We start from the raw sequence: 15,972 nt of genomic DNA, 5'->3' as shown, positions 1-15,972 counted from the left end.
ATTCTTAACCCAATCCCTTTGCTTTATTACGTCCAGGTATGACCCATAGGTTCTCATCCTAAGACATAAAAAGTTCACAGAAAACAAATAAAAACATAATGAAGTTGAATTACAACTATTAGTATTTTTATAGAAACTACATCTTTTGACACTACAAATAATAACGGTGAAACTCCCTAACGGAATCCACCACCGACACTGTTCTATGACTGTGTTCTGTCAGTAGTTATGTTTTAAAATTAAAATAATATTGTGATTATTTAAAATTTATATTCATTTATTTTTTTTTTAATTTATTTAACTTTTAAAGCGAAGGGAAAGGGTGTGTTGGTGCAACAAAAATGGAATCAAGTAAAAAAAATTATAATCCTCTCACAAATCTCCGTTTAACGTGTGTGAGTAGTCAAACCCCCACTGAAATACCTCACCAACCGCAACACGACTCAAGCAAAATAAACACATAAGGCGAAGGCGCGACATCACCCGTTGTCTCTCTCGTAGTCGTGGCTTCCCTTTTTAGGCCATTACCGTTTCTTTGTTCTTTTCCGTTAACCAGACACCTTTGGGTCCCGCATTTAAAAATCCCTCGCAACGGAACCCAAAACACCGGAAAACAAAAATAAAAAACCATTACAACCCAATTCATTTATATATATATATATATCAGAAAAGAAAAATCTACTTTCTGCACTGACTCACTGGAAAAACGCCATTTCCGCTCCAAATCACGTTTCTCCGATTTGACTCCGCTATGACGAGTTTGACTCGGAGCTCACTATCTCAAACCGTAGCTACACCACCGATCAAATTTCCGGATTTCGATCCACCTTCGCTTTCAGTTACCGACAGTCCTTGCTCCTAGATCTGAGCCGTTTGTGCAATCAGCGGTGACGGTCATGTCAATCGGTAATCGCCTGTTCGGCGTTCTTCCTTCGTTTAATTCATGTTTTCTGTTAGTTTGTTCCGTGAACGAGTAGTATGCACTGGAAAACGCGAGGTATTGGAATCGGAGTATTGTTTGAGTTGTTTTTTTTTGTTCAAGTAACTAAGAAACCTAATGGTGTTACAATTTTGAGTTTCGCGTGTGCTGTCATTTTCTCTTGAGAACTGCTGCTCAATCAATAAGTGATGCCGTGCATTCAACTGTAAATTGCCGCATGTAGAGTGTATAAGTTGTTTGGATCTGTGGTCAGTGTACCTAGAGCTTGCTCTGTAGTTGATCTAGTGAAATTTGTTGACGTGGTGTAGAATGTTGATCAAGGCTTCAAACTGCGCCCAATTATTGGTTGCAATCCTTGATGTTGCGGGAAATTGCAGACAATGCTGCCAAAATCTTTAGAACCTTAGTATTGGTGTTGCATTATGAGTTACTGTGATCGACCTTGCATGTTGTCTCCACAAGCATTACTATCCTTTGATTATTTTTTTGGATGACGCGGAATGGAGACTAAGTTTTTTGAGTCTTAAATTAAAGTAGTTATAAATTTTCTATTAAGACGAGTAGAAAGGATGAGCAGAAAGATTACATGCCTATATTTTATTTCACTTTGTTCCTTTCATTTTGAAAAAGTATTTGAATCATAAAATATAAATAAAATATAAATTCATTGAAAGTATAGTTCTCGTTGAAAATTTAATCCTCCGTCGCCCAAAGGCCACTTGAAAGAACACATTGCTAAACCTGGTCAGGTTATTTTGCATGAGCAGGACAGAAACCTGTTCAAACTTCGAAAACACAATCCTGATGCTAAATGAAAATATTCATTATGCAGGTTTGATTATTGTCACTGATTTCTCTTGAGAAACAATCATAATTCAGTTTAGGTTGTTTTTCAGAAGCCAATTTTTTATTTATTTTTTTTTTTGCATTTTAGCGTTAGTTAAGTATCCTTGATAATTTTGACCTTTTACTAATAATGCAGGTATGTTAAAAAGGTTTCAAGGCTTGCTGCTGAAATGGATGCTTATATTGTCTTGCCTGGCATTTATGATTGTGGCTGGTGAAAATGATAAAACAATGGTGCCCCCTTCTTTATATGATTCTAGATCACCTTTGGCCTTTACTGTTGTTCACGATCTACCTCTACCAGCAAGTCTCCATTTGTCAAAGCATGTGCTTTCTCAAGGTGCGCCACTTGAAGCACCGTCACCAGTCAATCCTCCTTCATACGGTCCTTTCTCAAGTAATGGCCAGTCCCCTACAAGTTCACATTTATCCATACCATTCAAAATGAAGAGTGAAATGAAACATCCAATTCCTGGCTTTAAATATATTGCTCCTGTACATTCTACTGCAGCTGCAGGCCCTTCTGCTTCAACTCAGCCACCATTGTCTCCTTATGCTTCCAGTATGTCGTCACTTTTTCTTCTCACAGATAGATAGTGTATTTTTTTTTTTTTTAATTTGTAATAGCTTTCTTTTAAATGTTTTTGTTTCATTTTTTGCAAAGCGAGCCTACCTTAAAGTATCTGGCATGCCCTTATATAGCAAATTAATTTTCAATATAAGCATTACGTTAATATTTCATGTTTTTATTGAACTTTGGAACCTTGAAACTGATAATGACATGGTTGCTAATTTTTATTCTGCCAGATTGTTGTAAACAAGACATGGTGCTGAAAAGAGCCAGTAAGAGTTGCCACTGTGCATATCCCATAAAGCTAGACCTTTTTCTTTCGAATGTCTCTCAAAATCCTAGTTGGAATGATTTTCTTAATGAATTAGCTGTCCAGCTTGGATTGCGAAATACCCAGATTGAACTGATAAACTTTTATGTTCTCAGTGTATCAACATTAAATATATCAATGAATATTACTCCACATAAAGGCATCAGTTTCTCTGCCAGTGAAGTTTCTAAAATAAACTCGTCGCTTTCAATGCATAAGGTTAAACTAGACCCTCGATTAGTGGGTGGATACCAACTTCTCAATATAACTTGGTTTGAACCACCAGCGCCTTCACAAGGTAATTGAGCCTTTGTATTTAATTATGTCATTGATAATGAGTGGTGCTTTGGTGTTCTTGGTCATTGGAAGTAACCAGGAGATTATTATTGTATAGATAACCTAGTGGATTGTCTATATTTGTCTTTAATATAGATAAGGAATGGAAGAAGCATATAGATCTTATTGTTACAGCTTTGCCTTTATTCATCTGTGTTCTGTGTGTTCTGTTTTCATTTCACTATTTCTGCGGAAGTGATAAAGAGAATAGGAAGTTATGTTTATGCTAAAGAGGTCATTTTTTTACCTCATGGCATTTGCTAACCTTTCAGATATTCCTCATAGAGTGTATTTTATCGTGAACAACAGACAATGTTTATGCTTATGATAGTTTTTGGCTGCTTTGTTGATTGTGAAATGTGTATAGAATAAGAGCTTTACTTATGGTGAAAGGGTCTAGCCTTTACTCTTGACATCTGATGAGTGTATATCTACATAATTCTTCATAGATTTTATATTCTTAGAGTAAACAACAGACAATGATAATGCTTATGAAAGTTTTTTTTTGCTGCTTTACTGATCGTTAATGATATGAATGTTACTAAAGATGTGCTGTATGTAACCACTATTTATGCATTTTATCAATCAATATTCATCGAATTATATACACAGTTTGAACCTGATGTTTACATTGATATCAAAGCCTCGGTCTTTATCTAATTTAATGCCAGACCCATTTTTATACTGCTATTGAACTAAGAGAATGAGAAATGTGTCCCCTGTGTATAATAACATATCTTTCTCTGTTTCAGCTCCTACGTTAGCTGCATCACCTGTGAAAACACCTTCGTATCATTCACCTACCGCTATGTCATCATCTGGTTCTTCAGGAAGGCGTTCAAATCTGTTTATTATTCTTGGAATTGTTATTGGCATAATCTTTATTGGTATCATATCTGTACTTATATTCTGTTTATGTACATTCCTGCCCAAAGCAAACGCTCCTCCTGGGGAAACTGGTAAATATCTACAATTTTAGCTGTTTCTATAACTTATTTTGGATTTCATTTACAGGCATGAATCATTTTATTCGTCCATATTTTGCATAATTTGGAAATATCATAGTACCCTTCCAATATTTCATATTAAAATGATAACTGTAACTTATGTATAATATGTGCAGTATAAAATTCATAAATTTAATATGTATAAGTTTGACAAATGACCTACTGGTTCAACTATCAACTAACGGATCCTTTACCTTACCTAATTAGTGACCAATTTGGTTTTGATAACACCAATCTCACAGTTTGAAGTCTGTTTGATGCAAAATAGTATGGACATCTATTGGTCTTCTATTTATTTTATGTAGTTGGGAATTTTCTTTAGGGTTTCAAGTAGGATGCTGTTATTTTTGAAACAATAAGGTAGAACATAATATGTTTGAGAGGCTCCAAATTCTTTATTTATGAAGGAAGGACACGCTGTTGAAGTTTTTATAGGATTGGCATTAATAGTGGTAGTGATAATTGTAGATATAGTTTAAAATTTGTTTCCATTTGTCCTTGCTGCTAATGTTTTGTCACATGCAGAAAAGCCAAGGATAGAGAGTACAATTTCAACTGTGGGTTCTCTTCCTCACCCAAGTAGTACACGATTTATTGCTTATGAAGAGCTTAAAGAAGCAACAAACAACTTTGAAACAGCGAGTGTACTTGGAGAAGGAGGGTTTGGTAGAGTTTTTAAAGGTGTCTTGAACGATGGTACTCCTGTTGCAATTAAGAGGCTTACAAGTGGAGGGCAACAGGGTGACAAAGAGTTTTTGGTGGAAGTTGAGATGCTTAGCCGGTTGCATCATCGTAACCTTGTAAAACTAGTGGGATACTTCAGTAATCGTGACTCGTCACAAAATCTACTTTGCTATGAGCTTGTTCCCAATGGAAGTTTGGAGGCTTGGCTTCATGGTAATGTAGTTTTCAAATCACGGGTTCAACTTTTAGCATTAAATGTTCCATGCTTTCTTTGTTCTATTGTTGACTTATTTTATTTGCATTAGTTTTTCTAAACATGTTCATTTCCTTGAACTGAAATTGGCCTTCATTGTTCCCATCAGGTCCCTTGGGAATTAATTGTCCTTTGGATTGGGACACCAGAATGAAAATTGCGCTTGATGCTGCAAGGGGACTTTCATACCTGCACGAAGACTCACAGCCCTGTGTAATACACAGAGACTTCAAGGCATCCAACATATTACTGGAGAACAACTTTCATGCTAAGGTTGCAGATTTTGGTCTCGCTAAGCAAGCACCTGAAGGCAGATCAAATTATTTGTCTACTCGTGTCATGGGGACATTTGGGTTAGCCTTGATATTATTTTTTTCAGACTAGTTTTTTCCGTATGATTTAATTATTTAAGGTTTAATGAAAATTTTATGTGTAGGTACGTAGCTCCTGAGTATGCCATGACTGGACACCTACTTGTTAAAAGTGATGTCTATAGCTATGGCGTTGTCTTACTGGAACTGCTTACTGGTAGGAAGCCTGTGGATATGTCACAACCAACTGGGCAAGAGAACCTTGTTACTTGGGTTAGTTCCACACCTTTGTCAATCCCTTTGTTTATTTGAAGTTAAAATCTTCTTCTCATGTCTTCTGTATATACTTGGAAATATTGAAAATTTAATTTGTTAAATCTATACTCTGAAACTTTTACATTGGCTTGGTGGTTAGTAAAGTTCATTTTTCATTTCAGGCTAGGCCAATCCTTCGAGATAAGGATAGGTTGGAAGAGATTGTTGATCCAAGCCTCGGGGGAAAGTATCCTAAAGAAGATTTTGTACGTGTTTGCACTATTGCTGCAGCCTGTGTTGCTCCCGAAGCAAACCAGCGACCCACAATGGGTGAAGTGGTGCAGTCACTTAAAATGGTGCAACGCGTCACAGAATACCATGATTCTCTGTTGGCCTCATCCAATACTCGAGCCAACCTTAGACAGTCCTCTAGCACTTTTGAATTTGATGGAACATCTTCTGTATTCTCTTCGGGTCCTTACTCTGGTATAAGTGCCTTTGAAAATGACAACATTTCAAGGACTGTGGTTTTCTCTGAAGATCTTTGTGAAGGACGATAAATACTGAGAAAAGTCCAAAATGTTCGGCTTCCAATTTTTTTCAGCCCTTCAAGCTTTCAATCAAAAGTTTTTAACGTCATGATTTGGAGCACTTCCAATTCTACAGCTGGGTTGAATCATGAAAATTTTCAGGATTTAAAGCATTTTGTTGGTAACATGATTGTAGTAATCAATATTCTAATTAGCAGATTAACTATTTAAAGAGTTAGATAATAGCTTGTATAAATAGAACAAAATTTGCCAAGTAGCTCAGTTATATTTATCTTTTGACTTGAAAACATTAATACTTGTATTCTTCTGTTTGTTACAGATGATTTATTGCACTGTTTCCAGATGCTGATTTAGCTTATATATACTGGGTTGTCAAATGACAGTTTCCTTTTGGAAAATTATAATTAGACTCCTAACATTTTTTTTTTTTAATTTTTGACATAATTTAATGTAGATTATTAATTAAAAAAGTAGTTGTATATTAATTAATGACCTATTTTAAACCACATAAAAATAAAAAATAAAAGTCATCGTTGTCATTTATTTTTTTAAAGGTTTCAAGGTATAATCACCGGACTTTTGCAAGATTGACATTTAAAAACTGAAAAATAATATTTTCACTTCTTTACAAAAGAAAAAAATATATTTTTTACAATTATATATTAATAAAATAAATATAATTAAATATTATTTTGAATTGTGAATCAAGTATTTTTTGTTTTGTAGGTGTTAACATTCTTCACATTTCCCATACTTATAGATGATACTAGTGCTATGTTCATAAATATTAAATTTTTCTCCTTAGTACGAAACGTGTCACCACCTCCGAAATAAAGTACCAGAATCAATGTTGAAAACTCCACCATCATCATAGGCAATTGATTATATTATTTAATAAATATGTAATTTATTTAATTAGTAATGATATTTTATCATTAGATTATTCTAGAATTAGTTATTTAAATATTTTATCTTGATCTTAAAATCAATATATTTTATCTTTAGATCATCTTAGAATCACAAGATGTGATTTTGTTAACTTGTTTCTCAATAAATAAACCTATTATGTAACTTTCAAAATAAAGTATAAATTGATTTAAAAGATGGTCTCTCGTGGAGATTGTGGACCAAGACTCAAAAGGTATAATTCATCAGATTTATTCAATTTTATTTGGTCGTGTCAGTTCATGCTCTTAAAAATATTTTGAAAAAATATTTTAATTAGGTTTTCCAAAGAATAATTATTAATGTCGGCATACTATTATTTTTTCATTTTTAAAATTTTATTATTATTATTGTTATTATTATTATTATTATACCAATGATTTGTAATTTTAAAAAACTGAATGAAAATAAAAAGTAATTTAAAAATTTTACAATATTATTATTATTGTTATTATTATTGATCATAGATATTTTTTATTATAATATTTTTACTTTTCATAAAAATCAATAATGAAAAATTTAATTTCATATTATAATAAAATAATCATAAATTATTTTTTATTTCATTCGTTTTCTTAAAGTAATTAAATTATAAATCTAATATTTTAATTGATTATCTTAAATTACTTTTACGTAATTTTAACTTTAATTCTCTTTTTGACTTTTTAATTTTTCCTCCCCATTTTAGAAAATAAAAAAACCAAAACTAATCAGAAAATATTTCTAAAAGAAATAGGTCCATTTGAAAAAATAATGTTCTATTTAAAAAATCTTCATTATAAAAGTACTATTTTGGAAAAAAATCATGTTTTTAAATTAAATATTATACGAAAATAATAATAATAATAAATTTAAACAAAATATTATAATAAAATAATAATTCATGAAATTGTAAATAGAAAAAATAGAGCTGTGAAAAACATTTGACCCTAAGAACAAAATACAAATACTCCATGTATTTCAAGCTATATCAGACTTAGTGGCAAACTCAAAACCCTCCTCGGCCTGCAATAGAGTGGAGGAGACATGAGAGATTGAAAGGGTAAGCTTGGGATATAATCCATTTTGGAAAAAAACAAATATTGAAAAAATAAAGAAAAATGTCTTTTTTACACAGTATTTTACTTATTAAAACAATTAACTTTTATATTTAAAAAAAATTGAAAATAAAAAGTTGATGTAAAATTTGCTTAAAAGTTTGTTAGATATTAAAATAAATAACCCTACCCAAAAATAAAAACAAACATTGATTTTAGTTCTTTTTCACTGTTGTTGCCAAGTCAACTCCGACTTTTTCTAATTACCGTAACGTAACCCTCCCTGAATTGCGCACTGTAACGAAAATGTTAGCAACACAAACTGCGGCTAACATGAAGCATCTAACGAGAACCACAACGAAACTCCGAGGATTTTGTTCACACACATCCTATTTTCAGCATTCACTCAACTATAAAGCCCCACGCTTCCACTCTCATTTCATAGCAAGGTTTTCCATTGTCTCTGTTCTTCATCACAAAAAAATTCTTCTCCAACGAAATAAATAAGAGAAGCTCAGAGACAATGGCATTCAACAAAAACCTTCTAATCACCATCGTGACCCTCTCTTCCCTTTTACTATCCACCGCCCATGCCTCCGTCCAATCACCTTCTCCCTCCCCATCTTCCTCCCCGTCTTCCGCACAATCCTTCCTCGTCGCAAACCCCAACAACAACATCCTCGGCACCGCATCATCGAACCCAGGCGACAACCTCTTCAAATCCAGCCTCCTCGTCACAAACCCCAACAACAACATCCTCGGCACAGCATCATCGAACGCAGGCGACAACCTCTTGAATCCCAGCCTCCACGTCATGAACTTCTGCAAAGGCACTGAGAACCCTGCACTCTGCTCTGGAACCATTGCCCCATTCATGGAAGGCCCCTTCGACCCCATGAAGGCTCTCGAGACCGAAATGGAAGCCACCTTCATCCAAAGCAAGAAGGTCGCCAAGCTCATCGCCGACGAACTCAGAAACCCTAACATCGACCGAAGGGCACGCGGCGCCCTCGACATCTGCAAGTCTCAGTACAAGAGCATCATGGAAACTGTGAACGAGGCCGTGGAGTTGTTGAACGAACAGAACGTGGTTGATGCTTATTACAAGTTCAGCTCCGTTATCTCTGACCAATCAACTTGCGAGGACGCGTTTGTGGAATCTCCCGGAGTTACCATTCCCTTCGCCGAGGACTCTCACACTGTGTATCAGCTTGGTGGGAACTGCTTGGCCATCATGGATGCCATGGTTAATAGCCGTAACAATTTTCTCTTGGCTTGAGTATTGCGTGGATGCATGCATGCATGTGCTTCCAGTGATATCATGTTTATATTAACTACTTGTGTTCATTGTCGTTTCTTTGCAAGGTTGTTTTGTGGTCACTGTTGTGATCTTGAAAAACACACTGCAATAGGGCTCAAGGGTTTTTAAATTTTGTAAGTTTTGAAAAACGATGATGGACTAATAGGGTTAAATATCCATCTGAGTAGGTATGCTTGTATCAGCAGCTGCAATTCTGCAGTTTTATTTTAATGATAATGACTGAGGGCACGTCTTTTTAATTTATGCATGCTTTCTTAATTCTTTCCTTTTTTGTTCCCACCACTTCAAAATTTTTATTCACCACTTTACTAAATCTATTAAAATATATATTTTTAAGTTTAAACACGAGTTTTATTTGCTTATTAATTTAAGTTTAAAAGGAATATATTTGGATTTTATTGTAATTAAAATAAATAAAAAACTAAGAGATGAAAATGACGATAAAGCGATTAAATAAAAATAAAATATATGGTAAAATGATGAAGACATGAAGATAAAGTGTAAAAGATACGAAATAAAAATAAAGAGATAAAACTCTATATACAAACTATTAAATTTATGTAAAGTGCAAATTATTGTGCTGGAGAATTATCTCTTCTGTAAATAATTGCAGAATTTAATCTAAATATGCAAGTTATATATAGTACTAACGTATTTAAATAGTTAATTTTTAATTATTCAAGTAATTAAACTGAAATTACTTTATTTTTCTTTCAATTTTTATAAATATATATTAACAAAATAAACATTTATATCAAGATTTAATGATGTTTAACTATAATTACTTTATTTATAACAATAACCACAATTAAATGTTTTTAAATTTAAAAATATTAATCTCATACAAACATTAAGCGTAAAGTATAACGATGTAATTAAATAAAAGTTAGATAAACAACATTATAAGTTGCAAGAGTTTAGATCTATTACATATATATCGAATCTTAACCATAAGAAGATTTAGCTATTTATGACTATTATAAAAAAAATAAAAATAATGTACAAACATTAGTGATTATTAGAACTTAAAAGAAAGTTTTTAGTCATTATTTTGATCATTTTGAACTTTTTTCACACCAAAAAAATAAATTAACCTATACTTTAATTTATAATAAAACTTCATTAAATGGTGAACTTTGAGTTGACATCTTTCACCTAAGAAAAACTTCACTTAAGAGAAGTGATTAAATATTTATCATCTCATCCCTTAAGTGAACTTAAGTATCTTTTCGAACCAACTCTTATCTTTCTTACTCTGATAAACACTAAAAATATGTGAGAGTTTTTTTATCTAGTTTTAATTAATTATCCAGACTGAGTTAAACATTCCTAAACCGTATAGGAATAAATTGTTAAAATATTTAAATAATTACCTAAAATATTCTAATAAATTAATATTTAGACAATTAAAACATAAAACTTTACGGTATGCGTTTAATAATAGTTGTTAATAACACTATTATTAGTTAGCATGATGCTTCAATAAATTATAAAGGACTGAAAAGTTTATTAGATAAGTTAATTTTTTTTAATCACATGGTATTGGTCAATACATTTTCAATGTAGCATTTTTTACATTTTAACTATCTTTGGATATTTGTTTTTGGAAATTAATTTTTGGACAAATTTAACAAAATTTTCATAAATAAAATTAAAATAGATTAACTTTTATTTTTTAATTAGAATGAAGTAATGAAGTGATATTTTTATTTATTTAAATAGGTAGTTTATCAGTAAAAAAAAAAAAAACTTTGTCGATCTATCCTCGTTCTTTGTTCTTCTTTGTAGTTGACGAAAAAGCCATTGGTGCACTCTTTTAGCTGTCATGTCAACAAAACATATACAGTGTCTCTATTTAAAAATTATCTGCAAATTCTTTAAAATTTAAAATTATATTCTAAACTATACTTAAAATATAGTTTTAATATTGTACCTACTTAACTTATTTATTAAACCTTTTTATTTTATCTACTTTGTGTCAGATAATTAATATTATGGATTCTCAAATTTACTTTAGAATTTACTAAGAAAATCTAGACATTGTTTACAATTATAAATTATCTTAACTAATAATACAAAATTAACTTGGATAACTAAACAAACTTGTCCACGAGGACATCTAAAATTGTCACACATAAATACACACACATATTGTAAGTTATTTTGAATTATTAATATAATTTGAAATGTAAAAAATAGGTAAAAAATTTAGATTGAAAAACGTATGATTAAAAGAATTAAGTATTAACTAATATGAAATACACTTACTGAGTTGTGGGAAGAGAAATAGGAATAATATTGAGAAGAAGGTTTGTTTTGTGGCATGCGCTTTTTGGAGAGTAGGGATCTTCGAATTCCAAATATGGCTCCTTCAGAAGAATCAGTAGCAGGTGACTCCCTATTTGTTTCTATTATAACAATAACAATTACAAAAACTCATATCGGTTTTCTTCATCTTCTTCTTTCGCCTTCTTCCCCAAACCCGCGCCGCTCGGGCCAAATACCCTAACTCTCATACTCCCATTCCACGAACACCCAATTCCTCAACTTCACACACCAAACACCGCGGAACGGAACCAAACCAAACCCCGTTCTCCAACAATACCTTCTTCCCATCTCGTCCCACTCCTATGCCCAAGGGTTTTCGCTAACTACTGCGTCGCAAATAATTCGCTCCAACATTGAGGTTTTCACCCAATTCGCCCCTGTTTCTTCTCAATTTTACCTAATCGCTCTCTCTACTGTGTTTATTTTTCTTTAATTACGTGCTTAGGTTTCCAATTTTTGTTCTTAACAGGAGAATTTGTATGCTTCGTATCCGTCAATTTTACCTGTGAATGTTGTGCACGAGTTCCCACTGCCCCTAATTTGTTAGTCTTTTGGAAACGGTTTCAAAGTAAACAATCTTCATTAAAATTTGATTTTTGAGTTTATTTCACTTTTTGACGTATGTTATTTTCGTGGGTGGTGGGAAAAAGGTTGAGGTTAGGCTAAATTGGAAATAGTGTGGTTTGGTTTTTGAGAATGATCAATGCGAATGTTGATGGTTTTCCTGTGACTCAGTTGCAGCGGGAGCGGTTTTGGTTAGTGAGGGTTTTCCCTCGGGAGTGATAGAAAGTGAAACAGGAGGAACCTCTGCTATTGTGTAATAAAAAAGTTTTAATGGAAGATTTGGGTGGTACCCGATTTGATGGCCTCAGCAATGCTGTGAGGAGGAAGAGGAGTCAGACTTCACGCAGGCCGCGACCTGATTCGCAGCCTGTTTCTGACGGTCATGAACTGTCTCCCTTGTCCTCAACGCCGTCAGAGGATGCTGGCAAGATCTCTAGTGATGAGAATGTTGGCTACGATGCGAATTCCAAGAGGAAGGAGTTCAATCTTAATCATTGTGTCTCTCAAACTTCATCGGCTACTGGAGCTGAAGACGATAAATCTCATAAAAAGAGTAAAAAGGACGGTGGGTTCCAAGCATTTTATAATAATGAACCTGGACGGAGTGGCTTGCATAATAAACGCTGTAGTGAAGGTGTTCTTGCGCCGGCAAATTGGAGAGGTTCTAGCAAAGCAAAGGATAGCTTGGATTTAGAATCCAGAAATGCAGATTTGTATGCTGCAAGGAATCCTGAGAGTGTGAATTTGGCACAGTTTAGTGGCTCTCAAGATGGATTGGGGAATGAGAGCCGAGTTAAAAAGGTTAAACTCAAGGTTGGCGGGGTGACACGTACTATTCAAGCCAACTCAGCAACCAATGGTGCTTCAGGAAGCGGATCAACAATGAAGAGCTCTCGCTCATCGGATACCTCCCGACCACGCCAAAAACAACAGGTAATTATATTTTGGACGTAACTGTAGCTTATATCAGAAGTTACTGTGTCATCTTAAACCCGAACATTTGTATCTTGTAATTTTATAGGGATATAAAACCATTTTAATGCTTCCATCTAAAAGCTTAAAAGATAGGAGAATTTGATCTGAGCCGCTTGGTAACTAGTTACGAATTTGATCCTTGTTTCGATTCTTTTTGAATTAAATTTCAATGAAAGATAAAGTGGGCATTTGTCTTGCCAATGTGCCAGGCTAAAAGAGATTTTGCTTGAAGGAGAGTGTTAGATATAGAATCATTTAAATGCTTCCACCCAAAAGCTTAGTTTTTCCGAGATACCCCGTATGGGATTTGGTTTGACGATATTTGCCTTTCTTGTAATTAATCATTAATGGTGAGAAGTCTTTATAAAGTGTTATTTCGCTAGATTATTGAGGCATATCTTATCTGACATGTCTGGGGGTGGGAGGTTAGACAGCAATGGCTTATTAGGTCTCGCTCTTATTGAAGAATGGATGCGTTTTTATTTCTTATAAATATAATATTTTCTCATTTCTTTTAAATTATAGAATCTGCTTTTATTGCTCTCATCAATCTGTTTTATTACAGAGTAATTCAGATGAAAATAACTCTCCTTCGGACAAGAGAAGTGGTCTACAAGGCGTTCCGTGGAAGGATTTCTCAAGGGGTGGTTTTGGTCTTGGAAAGGAGGAATCATTGATGGGAAAGATTTCTACAAAGAACGCATCTAGTAAGCTGGGCGACAAGTCTGAACCAGTTCGAAAGAGTAAGCGAGTACCAAAGAGACGTGTGCTTGATGGGGAATTTGGTGACGATGATGATGAGGATGATGAGATTCGGTACTTGGAAAAGCTGAAAACATCAAAAGTTTCTGCAGTTTATAGAGATGAAGAAGAATTAAGCAAAAAACATCGAAAGCTCTCTAATATGGAAAATGCTGCCTCTACAAGGTCAGTCAAAGACGGTAAGAAAAAGTCTAGATCTGATAGAGTGTATGAGGACACCGATTATGAGGATGAAGAGGAGTCAGGAGGGTCTGAAGGTGAGCTTGAGGATAAGAAAAAGAAAAAACAGAGGAAGGAGTCTGTTGATGTACTGATGGACAGTAAGAGGGAAATTACCCTCACGACTCGTCAACGAGCCCTTCAATCAAGCAAAGACGCCTCAGCATCGAGTGCTAGTTTAATTGAGTTTCCCAATGGATTACCACCTGCCCCTCCTAGAAGTGAGCATTTATATGTACTGTATCTTTTAATCAATGTTATACTCAATTATTAACCATTTTGCTTAACTACAGAGCAAAAGGAGAAGCTTTCAGAGGTAGACCAGCAATTGAAGAAAGCTGAAGCTGCACAGAGGCGTAGAATGCAAGTTGAGAAGGCTGCCAGGGAATCTGAGGTTTGTTTTTGTTCTCTCCAAATTACAGTTTTTCCCTCTCACTGTGTTTGATTTTACACTAAAAGGCTCGTCCATTTGAATTCATTTTGTAGGCTGAGGCTATCAGAAAAATACTTGGTCAAGACTCTAGTAGAAAAAAGCGAGAAGAGAAAATAAAGAAGCGCCAGGAAGAATTGGCACAGGTATTTCTTTTTTCTACTAACATTCAATTTTTTTGTTTCTTTTATTTTTTATTAATTTATTCTTTGCAGGAAAAGGCAGCAAATGCAAGAATGCATGCGTCAAATACCATCAAATACACAATGGGCCCGACTGGAACAGTTGTGACTTTTCCTGAGGAAATGGGGTTCCCTAGCTTATTTAACTCCAAACCTGTCAGGTATTAGGCAATGCGAATTTGATACATTGGACATGTTAGACCATCTTCCGGATAATTTGCTTATATATGTTTGGCTAATGAAATGAATGAAAATTGATTTTAAAATACTGTTATTTCAAAAGGGAAACATTCGTGCATCTATCGAGCTTTGCTTAATGTGCCTTTGTCATACTGTCTTACTGAAACTCTTTCAGAATGGTCGACAAATAAAATAGGGGGTAAACTGATATTAAAAATTTGTGCTGTTTGCCAATAAAGAAATCTTAGCAAGTACATTGGGCTTTAGCTGTTTCCCCATTTCAACAAATGCCTTTGAAACTAGGGATGTTTGTTTGGTAAATACATCAAGACTTTTCTTGTCTGCTAATTCTATCACTATTGTTTCAGTTATCCTCCACCTCGCGAGAAGTGTGCTGGTCCATCTTGTTCAAATCCTTATAAGTATCGGGATTCAAAATCAAAACTTCCTCTTTGCAGTCTCCAATGCTACAAGGCTGTCCAGGAGAAGGTGGTGGCTGAAACTACCTGTTGATGTTTTCAATGACCCCTATCCTATCACTTCCTTCTGCCATTTACATGGCACCATCGATGTTTTTTTATCTTTCACAGAGGCTTTTGGCTGAGCAACTGTGAGTTGAGAGCGTTTGGTAGATAGAGCTCATATTGCGGTTTGTGCATTTGCTTTATTATACTTTATTTTTAATGCTATTATAAGCGGCTTTGCGCAGTGGTATCCAGTTAATTGGTAATGGATACATGTATAGCATGGACAGACCTTTCCTGTTTATTACCCTTGCTCGTTTAGCAGCAATACTAGTATAGATTAGATGAGATGAGATCAGTCATTTTTCCAGTCAATTCCCATTGGGAAAATTAAAGGAGCTTTATGATTTTCGATGTGTGCACATACTGCAAATAGAAAAGAAATAAAGTAGAAATTAAAAATGCTCTGTTAAAACAAAGTGATAACTGGTACAATGGTTT

At 34.0% G+C, this 15,972-nt stretch overlaps 3 protein-coding genes across 10 annotated transcripts; all 3 read left to right on the top strand.

The window, feature by feature from the left end:
* Positions 1 to 456: 456 nt before the first annotated feature.
* On the top strand, positions 457 to 6,405 carry LOC114191351 (probable serine/threonine-protein kinase PBL21). Of its 4 annotated transcripts, none has more exons than XM_028080530.1 (9): positions 458 to 906; positions 1,923 to 2,183; positions 2,298 to 2,348; positions 2,594 to 2,965; positions 3,756 to 3,962; positions 4,536 to 4,907; positions 5,057 to 5,300; positions 5,384 to 5,531; positions 5,696 to 6,405. In XM_028080530.1, exons 1-9 carry the CDS (start codon positions 897 to 899, stop codon positions 6,071 to 6,073), a joined length of 2,043 nt encoding a protein of 680 aa, XP_027936331.1. In that variant the 5' UTR covers positions 458 to 896; the 3' UTR covers positions 6,074 to 6,405. The 4 variants fall into 4 exon arrangements, with proteins under 4 accessions (XP_027936324.1, XP_027936331.1, XP_027936335.1 ...); XM_028080539.1 differs by having other exon boundaries at positions 459 to 906; positions 2,594 to 2,629; XM_028080523.1 differs by having other exon boundaries at positions 457 to 906; positions 1,923 to 2,348.
* Positions 6,406 to 8,501: 2,096 nt separating this feature from the next.
* LOC114163609 lies at positions 8,502 to 9,606 on the top strand. Its single transcript, XM_028047916.1, has one exon. The coding sequence runs from the start codon at positions 8,570 to 8,572 to the stop codon at positions 9,323 to 9,325; it is 756 nt and encodes a 251-aa protein (XP_027903717.1). The 5' UTR covers positions 8,502 to 8,569; the 3' UTR covers positions 9,326 to 9,606.
* Positions 9,607 to 11,654: 2,048 nt separating this feature from the next.
* Positions 11,655 to 15,878, top strand: LOC114187032. Of its 5 annotated transcripts, XM_028075144.1 has the most exons (8): positions 11,764 to 12,053; positions 12,165 to 12,263; positions 12,431 to 13,192; positions 13,800 to 14,436; positions 14,509 to 14,609; positions 14,702 to 14,791; positions 14,861 to 14,988; positions 15,376 to 15,661. In XM_028075144.1, the coding sequence occupies exons 3-8, from the start codon at positions 12,530 to 12,532 to the stop codon at positions 15,518 to 15,520; spliced, it is 1,764 nt and encodes a 587-aa protein (XP_027930945.1). In that variant the 5' UTR covers positions 11,764 to 12,053; positions 12,165 to 12,263; positions 12,431 to 12,529; the 3' UTR covers positions 15,521 to 15,661. The 5 variants fall into 5 exon arrangements, with proteins under 5 accessions (XP_027930939.1, XP_027930955.1, XP_027930945.1 ...); XM_028075138.1 differs by lacking the exons at positions 11,764 to 12,053; positions 12,165 to 12,263 and adding an exon at positions 11,655 to 11,757; XM_028075154.1 differs by lacking the exons at positions 11,764 to 12,053; positions 12,165 to 12,263 and adding an exon at positions 11,679 to 11,757 and having other exon boundaries at positions 12,437 to 13,192.
* The last annotated feature ends 94 nt before the right edge of the window (positions 15,879 to 15,972 follow it).

This window comes from Vigna unguiculata, chromosome 1, assembly GCF_004118075.2.
Source record: "Vigna unguiculata cultivar IT97K-499-35 chromosome 1, ASM411807v1, whole genome shotgun sequence".
Lineage (NCBI taxonomy): Eukaryota > Viridiplantae > Streptophyta > Magnoliopsida > Fabales > Fabaceae > Vigna > Vigna unguiculata.
The sequence above is the reverse complement of the archived record's forward strand: the minus strand, read 5'-3'. Positions and strand labels throughout refer to the sequence as shown.

Coding starts and splice junctions, on each gene's coding strand:
- LOC114191351 (XM_028080523.1), top strand. Junction 2,349..2,593: donor ATTGTCTCCTTATGCTTCCA/GTATGTCGTCAC, acceptor TTATTCTGCCAG/ATTGTTGTAAACAAGACATG. Junction 5,301..5,383: donor CGTGTCATGGGGACATTTGG/GTTAGCCTTGAT, acceptor TTTTATGTGTAG/GTACGTAGCTCCTGAGTATG.
- LOC114163609 (XM_028047916.1), top strand. CDS start 8,570: ATGGCATTCAACAAAAACCTTCTAATCACCATCGTGACCCTCTCTTCC.
- LOC114187032 (XM_028075172.1), top strand. CDS start 12,530: ATGGAAGATTTGGGTGGTACCCGATTTGATGGCCTCAGCAATGCTGTG. Junction 13,193..13,799: donor GACCACGCCAAAAACAACAG/GTAATTATATTT, acceptor GTTTTATTACAG/AGTAATTCAGATGAAAATAA. Junction 14,792..14,860: donor GCCAGGAAGAATTGGCACAG/GTATTTCTTTTT, acceptor TATTCTTTGCAG/GAAAAGGCAGCAAATGCAAG.